The sequence below is a fragment of the Hetaerina americana genome, unplaced genomic scaffold (assembly GCF_022747635.1).
Source record: "Hetaerina americana unplaced genomic scaffold, ioHetAmer1.1.p SCAF_8, whole genome shotgun sequence".
In the NCBI taxonomy this organism is placed as follows: Eukaryota; Metazoa; Arthropoda; class Insecta; order Odonata; family Calopterygidae; genus Hetaerina; species Hetaerina americana.
This window is the reverse complement of record NW_027287427.1, coordinates 15,566,493-15,585,789: the sequence shown is the minus strand read 5'-3', so window position 1 is coordinate 15,585,789 and position 19,297 is coordinate 15,566,493. Positions and strand designations below refer to the sequence as shown.

At 37.9% G+C, this 19,297-nt stretch overlaps 1 protein-coding gene across 1 annotated transcript in view; it reads right to left on the bottom strand.

Annotated features, from left to right (window-relative positions):
* The window catches only part of LOC139698055 (protein O-mannosyl-transferase TMTC2-like), a 477,430-nt gene extending 473,843 nt beyond the window's left edge, over window positions 1-3,587 (bottom strand). Inside the window, exon 1 of the mRNA XM_071596920.1 lies at window positions 2,675-3,587. Coding sequence (XP_071453021.1) covers window positions 2,675-3,485 — 811 coding nt within the window. The 5' untranslated portion in view covers window positions 3,486-3,587. The remainder of the gene's footprint in view (window positions 1-2,674) is intronic.
* Window positions 3,588-19,297: the final 15,710 nt, after the last annotated feature.

The following is a 19,297-nucleotide window of genomic DNA, read 5'->3' as shown; positions in this document are numbered from 1 at the left end:
ATAAAACCACCCTCCTATTCCATGAAATGTTTATTGGCACTATTGAGCAGAGAAAGGAGACTTGAGGTTTAACTTCCTTTTCAGAAAGCAATCATTCGCGTATATGTTTTATTGGATCATTAAAATATGGCCCAACTAAATATCTGCCATTGTTACACTACATGAGCAAAGAATTGGCCTTATCGTGAAGTCACTTTCAATGAGTATTTGATTACTTTGAAAATTTAGAAATAAAATCAAAATTAACCCATGTTGGAGAGAATCTAATTTTTCTCTATTGCAATTATTTATTCCGCTTTTCAAATTTAACAATCTGTTGTTGGTCAGAAATATTAATCTAAGAGAGCAAATTTTAAGTTTCTGTTTGCATTACAATGCTCCCACGCACTTATTATCACAATAACTTGAAATACAACCACCGGAATCATCTTTCCCAAGAGGAAAACAATTGCAACTTTCGTTACGTGATAATAAGTCAAGTATAAGACGTCATATTCAAAAAGTAAATGGTATATTAACATCGAGGTCATGATCATTGGCTAACTACTTAAAAAAGTACGTTTTCTACAATACATAACAACAATTAATTACTTTCTAATGGGTACAGTTCTCTTGCCCATAATATTTTCTTGATGTATTTGCTTGTGAGCTTTTTTCCTCAAATGCATGTAAGATAAAGGAAGGTCCAGAAGTACCCTGCCTGAACTAGAGATTGCGGTATTCGTGCGAAAAATATCACTGCATTAGAAAGTAAGTAATCCATAAAGCATATGTTTTAAGTTTGAAGACGTCACGTTGCTTAATAGTTGTTTGGCAGCCATCAATAGTAAATGTTTTCAGTGAATTTGTGAAAAAGGAGGAAATCGGCCATCGTTATGTGATACAATACTTTTATTTGAAAGGCCTCAGCCCAACCAATATAAAAGCTCAACTGGATTCTACTCTGGGTGAGTCTGCTCCTTCGTTTACAACCGAAAAATAATGGGTATCAGAGTTTAAACGAGGTCGTACAAGCTGTCAAGACAAGCATCGCATTGGTCGACCAAATGAGGTGACGACTCCAGAAACGGTGAAGATAATCCACAAAGTGATACTGATGATCGTCAACTGAAAGTGCGCGAGCTAGCAGACATAGGAGGCATTTTAAAAAGCGTGGTAACTAGCATATTCACTGGTATTTTGGATATCAGAAAGCAGTGTGCAAGTTTGGTGCCGCGTTTGCTCATACTCGAGCAAAACCAGTGTCGTGAAAATGTTTCAATTGAGTGCTTAGCCAAGTTTCACGGCAACAATCAGAGGTTTTACGCCGATTCATAACTATGGATGAAACATGGGTGCACTACATTACACCCGAGACAAAAGAACAATCTAAAAAACGGATTAAAAAGGGAGAACCTCCGCCAAAGAAGGCGAAAACCGTTTCATCTACAGGCAAGGTCATGGCGTCGGTTATTTTGGAATGCGTGGGATAATTTTCATTTGCTATCTTGAAAAAGGAAAAACTATCAACGGCGAGTATTATGCGAACTTATCGCAATGCTTGAGGGAAGAAATCAAGCAAAAGCGGCCGCATTTGGCTAAGAAGAAAGTGTTGTTTCATCGAGACAATACACCAACTCACAGATCCGTTATTGCAACGGCCCAAATTCATGAATCAAAGTTTGAATTGATACCTCATGCCCCCAATTCACCAGACTTAGCCCCCTCGGATTATTTTCTGTTCGCAAACTTGAAAAAACGGCTCGATGGTCAAAGAATTTACAACCGTGAAGAAGTGATGTCGGCAGTTAATGGCTATTGTGAGGAGCAACACATTTCTTGCTATAAAAAGGGTATCGAACTTATTGAACATCGCTGTGAAAAGTAAACAGAGCTGAAAGGAGATTATGTTGAAAAATAAATACATTTTTTCCAATTTTTTTGTGTTTTCTTTGTTGGGACGGGTATTTTTGGGATTACCCTCGTATGGTGTGAGAATAAGGATGGAATAGGATAGGCGGTGCTGTTACTTCCTCTTAGCCACATAATCAATACAAGCCTTCTAATACGACCTTCACAATCACACTATCACTCAATACCTCCTGCACCCAACTTTTATTTCTATTTCGAATTTGACTACGCAACTTAATCTCTATTAACATCATTATTTAACTTCGACCTTTGATAACAAGAGACGTTTCAGGCGTGATATGGTGGACCTGATGATGATGTAGTAACACTGAAACCGGTCGCATTAAATTTTATTTTTGTGGAAAATTGCTATTTTTAATTAATCGACCTTATGATGATGCCTTATTTTTTCCATTATTCTCCAAATATTCTACCCAAAGGTTTCAAATCAGCGAAGGAAAGGTATTGTGAAAAATAAATTTCCCAGAATCGCTGTTTTATTCTCAATGAAGATGAAAAGGAATCCAATATAATTCCATATATTAGGCAGCTAATTCATCTATTGCCACGAGTGCTTATCTTGATAAGCAATGGCCTCGTCTCACCAGACTATTAGCACATAAGGTATGATTAAACTGTTTCAATAGAGAATAAATTTATGGAAGTTAACCTGACGATAAAAAATATCCAAATACATAAATATTCTGTGGAAAAAGGAAATTGGAATTTGTGAATTGTTTAATTGAGAAAAGAAAAAGCACGCAAACTTATCAAATGGACTCACCTTTTGGTGGGTTAACTGTTATCCCAGACTTGTAAAGAGCCTCTTCGTCATGCCAGTCCCTATTTCTCTTCACCGTTCGTGCACCCATTGTCACCATTAGCACCACTAAGCCACACACAAGTACACCTTGCATGAAGCGAGTTCTCACAAAGCGACTGTACACTGCCCTAGCGCCTATGGCCACTAGCATGCAGTAGCCCGCCGACGGGAGATATAAAACCCTCTCCGCCACCACAAAGCCAACGTGGAAGAACAAGTTGGACGCTGGGATAAAAGGCAAGGCCAGCAGCGCGAGGGAGATAAGAATTAGTTCGGGCGATCCCAAAGAAAGGGAGACACCGTGGTGGTACGCAGGAGGTGCGTGGTGGTCCTGGGATCCAAGGCACACGGGTGTACTCCTCCTAAGCCTCCTCGTACCCTGAACCAACAACGGACAACAACAGGTGTAGCACGGAGCCGAGTCCGGGCCGGAGGGCAATGTCTGCGACGAGAGGTGTTTTGTCCCGTTCGGGATGAGGTGGTTGTTGTTGCTGTGGCAACGCTGATGGTAGTTGAGAGAGCCGCCTTTGCAGGTCAGACAGGGCGAAGACGTCAGCGACAGCGATCCGTTCGCCTGTGTCGACCTGTGACCGACACGATGGGTCCTGGGAGGCCTACGATAGGGTCGCGTCACCCTCTGCGAAGGGCAGTGCCTCGGCCGTGCCAGCCGAGAGACAGACCTTACGGCGAGCCTCAGCAGGGCAGCGTAGAACAGGAGCGAGGCGACGTTCCTTGGGTCTCCGAGGGAAGAGAGCCTGGGGACCGCGTCCATCGACCAATCGAAGGACAACCGCCTCGGAAGGAGGAGGAGGCCGAAGTTGAAAGCCGGGAGGAAGAGGAAGGTGAGGAGGCGGGTGAGGGTACCGGATGAGGGGGCGGCGGCGGGGTTGTCGGCGGCAGCGAATCGCGGGGCCGCCGAGGATATCCCCCCCGTCACCACGGCCAGTCGAAGGTGGAGAATGACAGCCAACGAGCCACCGAGGACGAGCAGACTCTCGCAGACACTGCGTCTCCGGCGCTGAAATGGAAAAAAAACAGGGAAACCGTTAAGCAATGTCAACATACACATAAATCGATTATTCTTTAAATTTAATCATTTATACCACCTGTGTATATGATTCATTTATTCGCGGATACATACATGTCTATAAAGCAGGAGGGTAGAAGTGGATTGGAGGCTTTAGAAATGTGGGTGTGGAGAAGGATGGAGAAGGCGTAATGGACCGAAATAAAACAAATTAGGAAGTACTAGGCATGGTAGAAAAGGAGAGGGAATTGTTGAAGGAAATAATGAGGCAGGAAAAATGGATGGTGGGCTTATTGATCGGCAGTGGATTGTTAAAGACTGTAATAGAGGGTAGAATGTTGGTCAAACGAGAAAAGGGCAGGAATAGGATAAAAATGTTGGACGGGATGAAGGGTAAAAGTAAGTACACTGACATGAAGAAGGCCTTATTGTAGAGTAGGTCTAGATTATGTTTTGTCATGAGTCACAAAATATTTATTAGCTCGTTGTATCTATCCGAAACCTACCTTAACCGGTCGAGTACCTAATAATAATCCGAAAACAGTCCTTATTGGCCTTTACACAGGACTTTAAACAAACTATATATATAACAATAGACACAAATTTGGCTCGCTATTGGGATATACGGGTACCAAACATGATCAAATGAAATGATTTTATCAAAGTTATAAACCTTTTTTCATCCCCACCTTTATGGAACTAAAAAAGGTATGCAACTATTACTATGTTTACTATTTTAAGCAAATATTTACTTTGAGACACAAATGAAGTTGTTTATATCAAGGCCTGAATGTTTCGAATATTAAATTTTATACACCTGAGCTGACTACATTTTCTTGTCATTACGTCTTTACCATGCTTTACCTTCAGGGTACACACAGACATGTGAAGTATTGTGATCACATTTCTAAGTAAATATAATTTTTTCTTATTATTTTATTAATTATTTAAAATGGGTGGAAGCGAATGATTTTTTATACATGAACGAATAGCGTTAATTATGCGAAGTTCCTCTAAATTTGCATTTAAGATATTATCATGGATTTTAGTAGTTTTTTCCTGTAGAGAAAAAAATTTTCAAACCCAGACAAAGAAAGATGTCTTTATTAGTGTTACTTGTAATCGACTTCTATTGTGAATTTTTGATATTTCTTCCTGAGGCGGTCAACCCACGTTTAAAAATAAATTATTCTAACAAAATCTCTTAAGCAATAACTTTTGCTTGTGATAGTAAAGAATAATAGAGTCCCCTAGCAAGTAAACGGTTGAACAACACCTTCACAAATCCTCTCTTATCCCACATGGCAGAAGAAAATATACTAAACAAAGGTGACAGGAAAGAATGATTTCGTTTAGTTTACTGTTTGGAAATAGTTATCTGCACCAGAAAAGTTACAAACATCATCCAATACCTTGAGCAAAGCTTGATTTCTAGCTTACTTTCAGTTGATGAGGAACTTTCAGTTAAAACGAACCGTGATCAATTATCACAGGTTGATTTTCTTATTGACATCATCCATAATTTGTAGACGGAATTCTTTATCATAAGGTAGAAAAAAATATTTACCCAGAATGAAATGGAAAAAGATACTGACTTTCTGACATTACTTCCCACTGAAAGCCTAAATGTTTTGTTGATTCGTTGAAAATCCAGGCACAGAAATTTTTCCTGCGATATCGCCGTCTTACGTTCAGACAGAAGCACCTCCCCTTGTTGACTCTTTATATTTCGCCATGTCCCCCAAGGCAATGAAAAAGCGCTCCATTTTCTCCGCGGGAGTAAGATCACTGCTGAGGGGATGAGTGGGGTGTTAAGGGGAGATGTGGGAGGCAGAGCATAGGGGAGGAGTGGGTGAGGGGGAGATAAAAGGGGGTTGAGGTGGGGGTGGGGTGGGAGGGCTAACAGACCCGATCCCTAAAGCTAGCGCACGCTCTTCGGGGTACGACACGCTCGGTTAAGCATACCGTCCTTCGGAAAAGACTTTAATCTCTCTGCTGTACGCCCTTTTTAAAGTAGGTTAATGCCGAGCGTCTGATGGCGCTTCTTCCACTGCTACCATCACGTCTCCGTCATTCTTTGCAAAAGTCGGGCGCTCCCCCGCGACTTCGAGTGTATGAAGTAGGAATGATTTTGAGAATCCATACCGAATCAGTTGATACAGCGCACCAGGTGAAATGCGATTACGAGGATTTCGCCTCCTTGCAAAGCACCAGGATATTTGGACGAAACCGTATACATGGAGATTTAGTTGCTCTTGTTTTGAGGGAAGATCTACTGAGAAGGCGAGGTAGGGAATCAAGTCCCCATTAGATGTATTACCGTAAAAATCGCCAGGCAAAGTATCCACTTGCTCTCACGCGATGTCCCGGTTAAACTACCATCGGAAGTTTTTCAATGCGGACCGTTAATAATAAAGATCAATTTAGCATAGCGAGATGCTTAGATAACTAATCTAACATTCATTAGAGATAAATTGCATTTAACTTTGAAATTGATCATAACTACAATATAATCCAGTTGTATCAATCAAATAGCTGAGTTATGATTTGGTATACATACATAACGTAATTTGATTCGTAAACCACACCATTCTTTGGGTCCAAACCCTTAATTTCTTGGTGGCACTTTATTAAAAGTTCAAACAAATCGCACATATCAAACTTAATCCGCTTCCAATATAGATAGAATAAATTAATGGTTTCTGAGTACATGAGAGCCTCAGACATGAGTCAAGGTATATCATGATGGGCCAATGGTAGAGGTAATTGGAGTAAGAGGAGCTTATTTATAATGACGATCACCACCTTTCCATATTTCATAGTTCGAGTTAGAAATGTAATATTCTAAGTTGCAACAGCAACTACGATTTAATAACAGTTTATGCAATTCATAATGAGCGTAGATGTGAGAAATTGGTCAAAAAAATCAAATTTGAAATAAAAATTAACTTATATTCCTGAAAAACTGTAAATTTAATTTTTTAAACTACATGATTTAATAAAATGTATGTCCTCGATGACCATATACATTATATAGAACAAAAATCATGTAAGATTGTGATGATTTGCGATAAGTCTACTTTCTAGTCTTTCCTATTGACGAAGTATTTGAGACATATTGGCTACAAATATTTCTCAAAATTCTAATTGATTTAAAATTGTAATTATGAACACCAGCATATGAGAATACCAGCAATTAGGAGAATTTTTTTCTCGTTTATTTACAAAAACGCTCTGCAGCCACATCACTGTGGACGATTACTTCAACAACAACAATACTGTCAACGTATTGATACCCAACTCAAGAAATGTGGAAAAAAGTAGAAAAATATTGTTTGTTTGTGTGGTCATACCAGTTTGGTCTCTTGTTCAACGTTCAATTATCTTTTGCAAACTGTATAACGTACACATTCTTTCAATAGCACATAATTAATCACAATGACGCAGATTTATGAAGGTTATTCAATGCCATGATGGACCTATACTCAAAAATATTTTCACTTTGTTTTTAGGCGGAACCGGTGTAATACTGGAGTCTAAGAACGTATTCGAATGAACAAATATTCTTAATTTAAAATACATGATGGAAAAGGGTAGTAGTTAAGTTAGTTATTTTGCGTATATCATAACTTCAGAAGGGCAGAGCAGACTTTAAAAAGGAAAACCAAATGGGATATGAGACTCCCAATGACGTATTCCAAAGACGTATCCCAGTCAAGGCGAATGATTTTTATACTCTGAAATTGTTGCATTGAAATCCCAATGACGTATTACGCCAAACTCTTTTGCGATTATTTTAAGATGACTCGAAGCGTTCCATGTAATATCGTAGAGATACTCACGGCAAAAGTCACGCTGTGGGATCTTAAAAAATTTTTGGAGAATTTTAGAGTTTATTAGAATGAAAATTATATATTACACATATTTAAATCAAACTATACTCACCAATGAAACTGCACAAATTAAATTTTGTCGCAATTTTTGGTATATTTCAATATTAGTGTTCATTAACTATGAGTTATTCAATTCTTACGACTTCTTTAGAGCATCAAAGCTGATTAATTGGGTAATATTTTAGCCGCGGTATAAAAACTAAGCTATTAGCATGATGACGGAACGTAAAATAATGCTTAAGAGAGCGGCAGTTAACGGCAGAGGATAGTGACAAAAAAGTGTATATTTTTGAATAATTAAGAGAAATCCAAGGAGTGTAAGAAGGAGGAATATCCGAGCAAATGGATATGCAGTTACCGTCAGTGGATCTGTGTTTATGCACCACTATTGGTTGATGTAACAGTGTCAATAGATATATCAACTGAAGTGCATTGAAAAGCTAATGACTCGATAAGCATCAGAGTATATTATCTACTGCTTTATTGTGGGAGAATTTACTCGCATAAATATCATATTACTAGTATACAATATAAAACCAATGATAGTTTGTGCAAAGCATGTGAGATACAATGTCAGCGTTTTCAAATATTGAAATTAATATGAGGTAATAGGGATCAGCAAAATTTACATTGTACTGAACTTCAGGGAATACTTTGAAACATAGTTATTTTATATCAATTAAGCTAAGCAGGGGTGTATGCAATAGAATAAAAAATTGATACGATTAGAAACGGTGGAAATAATTATGAAAAATTGAAAGAAGCCATAAAAAGTCGATGAAAATCGTGAGAGATATTGCGATGCTCAATGTGGAGGTAGAGGAGAGAACGTGGAGGCAAGTGATGAGGGCCAGAATAAGAATGTTTTTACCCTGAGAAGGGTGAGGTTAGTTTAAATTGTTCATAAAGAAAAAAAGTTTAGAAAAATGTTTTATGAGGAAGTGTTAAAAATGTGGATTTGTCAGAACCGGATTTAAATTTTTCCTCTAGAAGGTGGCTACATACAGTATTTAATATTATTTCCTATTTCATTGGTGTTCTCAACTTGTATAGAGTTTTGGGTGTGTACCTGGATACAATTGTGGGTTAATTTCACCCTTTCATCAAGTAGGCGGAATTAACTGTATCCAATTCCTATAATTTGCCCATTTAATCAATATTAAACGGACTATAAAAATTGATAGGTATTGGAGTAAACCCCAGTAATTGTATAATATTAAAGCAGAACTTTATTAATATATGAAATTCATCCATCTGAACCCATATCCATTCATTATTAGACACTAAAATATGATGGATAAAATTTCAGCAAAAGGCTTGAGTAGCTAATATACCATCCAGCAATTGTACCGCATTCTAAATAGGAAAAGTAAGTAATAATAGTACTTGGACGCAACTGGAAATATTCAAATGCGTTTGAAAATGATTGCTTAGTAGCCATACTGGCGCTGATATTTTTTTCATCTTTTTCTTCTTAACATTAGAATCATCCATTTTATATTTATGATTTTCACTTCTGATGTGAAATATACGAAGAGGATCAAAATATATAGATGAACATTTTTATTCTGACCACTGGGAATAACAGTAGAATATAGTGACATACGCATAGGTTTTTGTTTGTGGATCAGGAATGGCCAAATCCGGTCAATGTCCAAGTATGCGTAAAGGAATACATTATTTGACGGCCGCACTAAGTTTTTATCAAACGAGGAAAACAGTCTTTATTATCCCCCTCATGGGGGTATAATAAATTTTTCAAAGGAAAACGGATGCATATAGGAGGTTAACAATGTTCGAAATATTTTCTCGCGTTAAAGATGATTATGGGGGTGAGACTTGAGAATTCATTGGGTTGCTATGGATATTGAATGAGAGATGGGTTATGAAAAAGGCCGAAATTATGAGTTTGAAAACATAAAATACGGCGCATTACGTCGATTTGAAGCTGAAAGCAAGGGCAAGGAGTTACTCGGCGGCAGATGCGAGACGGGTGGGGGAGGAGGTGGGATGGGTAAGCAGAGTGGCGCACAGCTGAGCAGAGAGCAGTACAAGGGCTCATCCCGGAAGGAGAGAGGATGTGTCTGAAGAGATGGGCTGCTCGGTAGGGAAGGGTGTTCTTGCAGTATGCAACTTAGAGAGGAAGTAGTCAGCTGAGAGCCGACTTGGTTAGCATGGCACGTGATGCGCTGTCATGTAAGCCTTCAGGTCGAAGGTTCGAATCCCTCGTGGGACATGGGGGGACATGGTCTCTGTGTTACTGTAATTTGCACTTCCAACTGTATAACAATATAAATGATAGAGAGAGGATTCAGCCCCTGAATGCCTCAACCGCTCTAATTGTGGGCTGACTAAATAATTTCATCAATCTCAAATCTTTGGTCGACTTTTATTCTTGTTTAAAAAAAAAGTATTTATCGCATTCTCTTTATTACATAGAAATCTTTTTTTAAGATATAAATATTATTCATCATTCAATTCAGTCATTAATGTTCTCAATTAAAATTTAATCACTTCTTAGTACTCCACTAGTATAAATTAAAGCCTGATGCCGAAGATCAGGCCTCCGCTATCCGGCCCGGCTCGGTTTTAAATATCATCCAGAAGCCTCATAATCTAGATATTTTTGGTTAAAAAATACAATTACAACAATACAACATACTTTTACATACATAGGAATCCAAACGTGGAATACGTAATTTGAAATAACGATCTATATTTATTGCAATCGTAAAAGAATGGGGTTTTTGCGATCAAATATGATTCCATCAGGCTGTTTTAACACAATATATTATTTAAAAAATAAAAATGTTGCAATTACTAAAAACTTTCTGGGGATCGAAAATATTATAACGATATAAATTTTTTGGAATTCCCGAATACTTTATATTTAGAATTTCAGGGAAAATGTCATGTCTTAAGTAATTATTTGAAAAAGGATTCACATTAACCACTTTTTATTGTTATTTTCAGGACATAGGACCTAACGAATTTCAAATGTAAATGTAGGCAAATATTACACTGGGAAAATAAAATTTTAGAAATTTTAAACTAAATCATTGCTATTGGGTTTCTGTTTAATTAAAGAATAACCACTGATGAATAATTTCCATAAGTTATATAAGTAGAGGGAATAAGAGAGGTCGAAGTAAGTAGAGAAAAGACCGAATAGGGAGAGCTAACATATATTGGAAAATAACTCATAGTGGAATACACGAAGAGAATAAGAGCAGAAAACAACGGGAAGTGTGGAATATGAGGGAGGTACGGAGTATGGGTATGTGAGGTCGGTGGGAGGTAGGGGGGGGAGTGGGAGAGGAGGAAGGGAAGAGAGGGATAGGGCCGAAAGCGAGAAATGTAAAAGATGTGCTCTCGAGGTTTTTTGAGGGGAGGGATGAGAGAGGAATGAGGAGACGAAAAATGAAGGGAAAGAAAATCGAGCTATGATATACGTGGGGCAAGGTTGAAGGGAAGGATGGAGAGTGGAGAGGGAAAGGGGGCGGATGGAAGAAGAAGAGGAGACATTGCGGGGATGTGCCTGGAGGGTTCTGATGGCCATGGGTTCCGAGTAAGGGGAGTTGAGGGTGGAGGGACGGTCGGACGAAGGGTGGGAAGACAGAGAGGTGAAAAGGCTAGGAGGGGGAAGCGGCTGTGTGGGATAAAAAATATAAGTGTCGGGAGATGGGAGGAGAAGGGACGGAGGAGGCAGAGAGGGGAATGGCGGAGAGAGAGAGAGGACGAGGAAACGGGGAGGGGTTCATGGACGAAATCAAACTGGTGCTGATGACAAATCAATGACTTCAACCGGGCTTCGGGATTGGATGCAGCCAGGACTACCCCTTTCCTCCTGCGGCGCTTGGACCCGATATCTCTATAACCCCTCCCTTCTTCTCCTTCACGAGGCCCTCCGCCCCTGCTTTCTCACCCTCTGGTGGCTTCACTCTACATCTCTCCTCTCCCTCCGCTCGTCGGTCGTCCTCATCATGCATTTTTATCCATCGTTTGTATCGATTCCCTCGATTCTCCCAGCCCCAATCCCCTCTTCCACCTTCGGATGCATATTCAAAAATTAGTCCCACTTTTGTCTGTCTTGGTTCTTTCCTTTAGTGGAAAGGTTTTTAAACGCTCGGTGCAAATACCCCGTTTTCAGCGTATTTCATTTCCACGTGTCCTCCCTCGTAGGGGCGGTTTTTTTCCTTTTTCGCCGGGAGTTGTCGCAAAAAAAAGTCATCCTCGCACAGCTGGTGTGACCCCTCAGCCATTAGTGATCGCCTGAGTGAAGTTGATAGCATTGCAAGACGTCCGTTTTCTAAACCTATTCAATTCTTCACTTGAACTTAAAGCAACTGGGGCCTGTTTGATTTTTTTAAAGCAGATGCTTGACTGCTTTAATGTTGAAGACAGGGAATTGTCAAAGTTCATACTGTGCCTCGCTGTATCACGAATATATATCTCTCTCTCCCTGGAAAATAAGAGCGTTGCAAACAACTGTTACAACGAACGGTATTATTTCAATGGTAAATCTACCAAATAGCGATGCAAGAGTTTCAAAGTGTAAAAATTATTTGCCATGGCCGGGATACCAAATAGGTTATTTACTTCAAGTTTCCTCCTTTACACTGTTATTTAACATTGGATTTTCCAGCCATTCCTGTCAATATACTTTGTTGCATAACAAATAAACGATTAATGCCTTTTAAATTTGACATATTCATTAATCCGAATAGGAAATGACTTATGAGCGCCCGCCAGCAGTTCTTACAAATCAAATTATCATTTCGGATATCATGCATGATTATTGTAATAACTATGATATCACGACAAACTTTACATGTAAAAAGGGCCTCCATCTCCAAATGTATTCACCCTACCTCCTTGTTTACTTCGCTTCTGAGACTCCGAGTCTTGTCTCCTACACCCAATACGTTGCTCCTCCCCGAGCTGTGAGTCGATTCGTTCCCTATTAAGCCAAACTTCCGCTGCAACCATAATCTTCGACCCAAAACGCTCACAGCAAGAAAGGGCAGATTGGGCCTTTATAAGGTTTCAAAGGTTTCCTTCTCTATTGTCGTGTGTATACAAATCTGTAACCCGCATCATCCATTCCCCTCCCATGAGACCTTATACATCTCTTCTCCTTTCCTTTTCAGGATTCGCGACTCTTTATCTGTCCCTCTATACACTCCTGTTTATTTTAGTCACAAATATTCTCTGTGGAACAATACTTAACTCGATTTCCTTTTATATTTAGATAGTCAAAGAGTTTTATGTTTCTCTTCTCCTTTTCTCCCCACACCAATCCTGCGTCCTAATGATAAACCCTCATTATTAACCTTATTGCCTCATCGTTACGCTCAGCAAAGTTTCAATGTAGCTTCTCCATCTTCCGGACCACATCTGCTGCTCTGGGTCGCAAGCTCTTTGCCGTTTGCGGTGCATACTCCGTAAATTCTCCCAATCATAATAACCTAACCACTCACGCCGGAGCTGGGCCTCAGATTTTTTCAAACGAATGTGAATGAGTCCCATTTCCCGAAACTACCAGGCGTGTTAATACGTAATAAAAAAGATTAATCGATTTCCAATTAATATGTTTTATTTCGGAGCTCACCGTGAATCCCCCCCACCCATTAACGGATGTATCGCGAACGAGCCACCACACGTATACCGCATACGTCCACATGCAGTCGATAAAAAAGGATATCTTGTTGAACGAAATGCTAATTGGATGAAAAAGTCAAGAGTAAATTACTCTCTTACCCCATGTTTTCTCGGTGAATAAAATCACTCATGAGTACATTTTTACGGTTTTGTAGGCGTAGCGCATTTTAAATTTCATGTATTCAATTAATCTTTTATCACCATGAGCCTGTACGAATCAACGTTAGAGTTTCCTCTCAAACATACTATGGGTAATTATTGCTTTCAGATAGGAATATTTGATTAATACCAATTACTGTGCCGGTTCACAATATTCTTATCAAATTTTTCATTTGATACAACGCGCTATCAGAAGCAGAAGTGTCCTGCCAAGATAGCCTAAAGCAGAAAAATCATACTGAAAGATGCCGTCCATAAATAAATATTTTTAGTGCCTCACATTTATTTACTCGCTTTAATAATAAATAAATTATTTTTATGCAATATGGTAAAACCATTCACTACCGAAGAAATAGAGTACAAAGTGAAAATTGTTATTCAGAATGAGCTCTGAAATCAATAACACAGTTAATTTAGAGCGCCCAAAATGTATCCGTTAGGTTCATTTTGTATTGATAATAATATTTGTTTTGAAATATTGAAGTCTGTGAAAAATATTCTTCGAATAAATAATGGCTCATAAACTGATCACTTAGCAAGTAGGAGTAAAGATTTAAGAATTTTTAAATATTTGTCACCTTTAATTTCAAGAAATCAACATTTTTAATCTAAACATTTTGTCATTTTAATAAAATACTCCTAAATGTAAATGTAATTACAGAATGTATAAATTGATACCAATATGCACAATATTGGGCATATGCCAAGACATGCATTTGAAGAGTTCATATACCTTACAATGATGTTAAAATATTCGTCAAAAATAATCAAAATCAAAGTCATTATACGATAACACACAAAAAAAGAATGAAAGGACGAATGTGTTTCACATTATTATTTGGTTGGGGAACGGGATGTTCTTATAGGAAATCCGCACAGATCCTGCCTCTCTTCATTCCGTCCAACAAGCCTATCCTTTTCCCTACCTCTCCTATCTAAAGTCCTCCATTTCGTCGGAGTCTTCAGCATTCATCACCAATGAAAATGCCCTGCAATCACCTTTATTACCTTCATTATACCTCTCTAAAAAATCCTCTCTCCTCCCTCATGAAGTCTTCTATTTCTAAATTTCTTTACCTTTCCGTACATTTCACTCTATCATTCATCTCCGCACTCATATATAAAACGCCCCCAATAAACTTTATTGTTTGTTTAAACGAACAATTTTCTTTTTCCTAAAAATATACGCTCCATATCAACTTTTTCACCAGTATTTTACTACTCAACATCCATATTATCAATTCCTCCTCCTCATAAGAACTTATTTGCCTAACGCCAATCATTTTCTCACGACCATACTGTTTTCATCATCTTGCTCTAAAACTCATCCAAAATAGGTAAGCTAAAATTGCCTGAACCTTATGTTTCATATACATTTTAAAAGAATGTTAAATCAAATTTCATGTAACTGGATGAGATTTCTAGCAGCAGGCTGATAAATTGTTTGATGAGATACCATGAACGCGAGGAGTATACTAAGGAGTTGTCTGAATTCAACCTAGAAATTACTGCAAGTCTCTCAGCGAAGACCGTAAGTTTCAGGTGTTAAATTGTTTCCGTTCAAATCCAATGGTTCCGTTTAAAACAAATTGAAGTTTTACAAGACAATTTATCGCCACGTCGCATCGACCGCTCAAAACTCTACCATGCATGTGGGACCCGAGAAGCGAGCAAAGTCATCCTCTCCCGATTTAAACGCGTGGCAAAAATAACTCCCAGCTTATACGTCCGATCACGGCAGATTACTTGTCGTCCCCGTCAGCTAGCTCCTTCCCTATTCCCTCCTCGTATTCAATTGAAACAGTTTACATGATTGAACCCAAAAAAACCTTTGTTTCCCCTTCCCAGCTTTCTCTTGCTTGCCATCACCGATCGATCATCCCTCCCATCGGAAGGAGACTTTTATCCCCTTCAGTCGCAGAACTCTCGCTGACTCCTCCTCTTGCCCGACACCCACCTCTTCTCTCCAATCCCGCTTCCTTATTCCACCGGCGACCCCTCCAAACCCAACCCCCGACAACCTCCTCCCCCCCTCCGTGATACGCCCACATCTAAGCTCAATCCGCGCTCCCCATCCTTCAGCTTTCTTTCGAGAAAGACTCCGTCATCCTAAGGAGGCCTACGTGCGCATGTATATGCATTTATTCAGGCCTTATGCGGGACGTATATATATCTATACTTCTTCGCTGAAGTAGATATGTGTGGAACATATATACTGGATGATATCCAAGTAGATTTCAAGATGAGAAAAATTTTTCAGTCGCTCGTCTTTGGCCGTCCCATGTTTTTTGGAGCACGTAATCCATTGCAAACCGCCGGCATCGGTGATATGGAATTGACGTCTTCCCCTCTCTTGTTGTCGATACATCCGATTACTTCGGACTTTCTGGGATTGGAAAATTGCTACTGGAATACATACATCCTTGGTCGGGTAAATGATTATCCTCAAGTAAAATTTAATATTGAATATATTTTTCATGTTACGTTATCTGGAAAATTGAAATAATCGCTTACAAAACAACTGTTGAAAATATTTTTAGATTTGCAACATTTTAGATCACAGCAAAAAATGATGTTATTTGAATTTTTTTAAAGGAAAACGAGAAACTCAACTTATTTATGTTATCCTCCAACATATTACTTTGAATCCTCTAAATTAGTAAATTGGCTTCATCACTGAAGAGCTCCGGTTCACATACATATGTCATTTTCTTAATTGCGGCATCCATGCTTATATTAAACTCCAATATCCATATTTTTTGTTAGTTTTTATCTTAAGAGTGGCTCAGCTTTCCCCACGTTTTTCCTATAAGGGCTCCCAATAAGGTTCTTACTCTCCCCCATACATTGAAGGTATTCAGACACTTCGTTGGGTTTTACTTTCGAGTTTTCCCATCGAAGCATTCCTTCCAGAACAGTATTTATATATACATGTATACGAGTATAAAGATATATACACACACACACACACACACACACATATATATATATATATATATATATATATATATATATATATATATATATATATATATATATATATATATGTAAAAACACAGATTTAGATTTTTAGAATATAGAAACACAAAGAAAGGACACTCACAATTTGTTATTTGACGTTTCGACAGCACGACTGTCGTCTTCTGAATTCTGATTCTGAAGACGACAGCCGTGCTGTCGAAACGTCAAATAACAAATTGTGAGTGTCCTTTCTTTGTGTTTCTATATTCTAAAAATCTAAATCTGTGTGTTTACATATTTGTGCGTCGCCAAAGAGCGTTCCATTTCGAAGATATTATATATATATATATATATATATATATATATATATATATATATATATATATATATATATATATATATATATATATATGTGTATATATATATATCTCTATCTATATATATATATATATATATATATATATATATATATATATATATATACATATATACATATATATATATATATATATATATATATATATATATATATATATATATATATATATATATATATATATATATATATATATATATATATATAGAGCTAGCGGTAGATTACCCACGATATGTATGAAAAATATATCTAAAACTTTGACATTCTGCTTGGAACATGTTGAGGAAAGATTGAAACTATAATATACTTCGCCAAACAATTTGATTGCACCATTTGTGATTGTAGTCAAATTCCAAATTGCATCAATATACAGATATCGGAACAGCACCTATGAGAATAGGATTTGAATCATGACTATTTTCCTCTAAGAATATTCTTCATCAATGTAATGAGATCAGTTACAAATGAGTTAGCAATCATTCGACAAAAAAGTAGCATTTTTAAAATTAAATATGGAGGAGATGCGTAGATTTGCATTCCGCACTTCGAGAGAGAACAAAGTGATGGGAAATAAGCCAAGAACTCTGCTTGAAATATATTTAGCGGGCTTGGAGAAAGAACTCTTGGGGTGGATCATTAATTGACCTATTACATAAAATAATAATATTTTAATATCAATAAACATAAAACACTTTTTATTTACACTATTTTTTTACTTATTTTATTTTTATTTACACTTTTTATTTACTTTAAAACCTGGGTTTTTTTTTTCCCCCTCTTCCACCCCCTAACCCTCACCTCAGACCGGGGAGTTGTCTCTCTTCTCGCCTTCCCCCCCCCCCAACCCACCCCCCCCAATTTGTGTGACTATATATTCTCTGTCTTCTTTACAAAATGTACCTGATGATGACGTGCCACGTCGAAACCTAGGTCGTCCGTCGAATAAATCTATGTGGAATTACAAAGTTTCTCCTTTCATTATGTTAAGTCGATTCCATGAAGTCACGCCTGAGACAACGAATTATAAAACACTTTGTATGATCAAAATTCAACGAGCATTAATAATTAAATGTTGTTTTTGGCATCGGTATTTAAAGTGAAATTTTAATTGGTGATGATTTCATGGGGCACAAAGGCTGTCTTGATATTCCCAGACCTTTTCATCTTCCGTTTCATAATATCACAAAATTCACTCTACAAACACAAATTTCAACTAATATAAACTAACCCGTTTAAATTTGACCCCAAGAGGAAATTTCGCTGGTGGAGATTCAAGGTAACCATAAGTGTCAGAACAACTAGGCTAACTGCCAGAGCTGTCTATTTCGATGGTAGACCTATTAGAGGCCGTCGCTGTCAAACCGTCATCTCGTCCATCACAATAGACAACTACAATGCACCGCTTAGCTCATTGGAGCAGTTCAATCGAATAAACTGGGTGGCAAACAGTTAGTTACTTCTAGTATAGGATAGTAAAGGACACGTTTAATTGATTGACAAAATTAGGTGGAGTGGCAGTTAATCTTAGGCAAAATAAGCATATGATGGCATTCAGATCGGCATTGCTAAGACGCTTTAAGATACACCAACTACTTTTAGAATTAGCTAAATTAAAAGCTAATCGATGAGACAAAATACGCTATGTTGACGATGTTTCAATGATAAGGTGAAATAAGTTGGTAAAGTTAACATAAATACTTCAAAATATTTTGGAACAAATCAGGCCATCAGAGGACTCCGCAATTTTGAGTTTTACGCCATGGCCGATTGCTGCTATTTGGAAACCATATTTGCACATAGACATGCTTCCTTTCCTTTTTGAATTACAACTTCATTTTTACTGCAGGTGAACAAAATTAAGGATGCGGATGCCATAACATGTAAAAAATGCAATAAGGAAAATTTACAATAAAGGAATCGTTAGAATTGTCGGACGAAGGAAAATAATCTTTAAAAGTAGGGTTATAGATTGAATACCAACATTTGTAAAATAATTAAAATTGTTAATATACCTAACTATAATTTCTAATTTATCTGTGAGTCTCCCCATTGATTTCATCAATTAATAAAAAGAAAATAAAATTTGCATTTCAAAAGCCTTTTTCACTCAGGACTGCGGACAATTGAATGCGGTAAGAAAGTGGAAAAAACTTTCACTACGCATATTGGCTACATTGACGACCTCGAAAAAATTAGTCATTCACATGTTACATTATGTGTCGTTATTTTGCAAGTTTGATGCCAATGATATTAAGATACTGCTGATTTATCAAACAAGTATTCGCACTTCGTTTGAATGCATCTTCGGATTCATCAAGACTGAGCAAAGATCTTACCTTTACTCACGCACTATTTCCTTCAATTAAAGACGATTAAACGCATTAGTAAATTAATGAATGTAAATGAAAGGAGTGCAGGGGAGCAAACTGAAACCGTCTCCTCAGGCACCGGGAACAGAAGTCGGCAAAAGGACCCTTTTCGCGACGGTGAATGGAGCGAGGGATGAT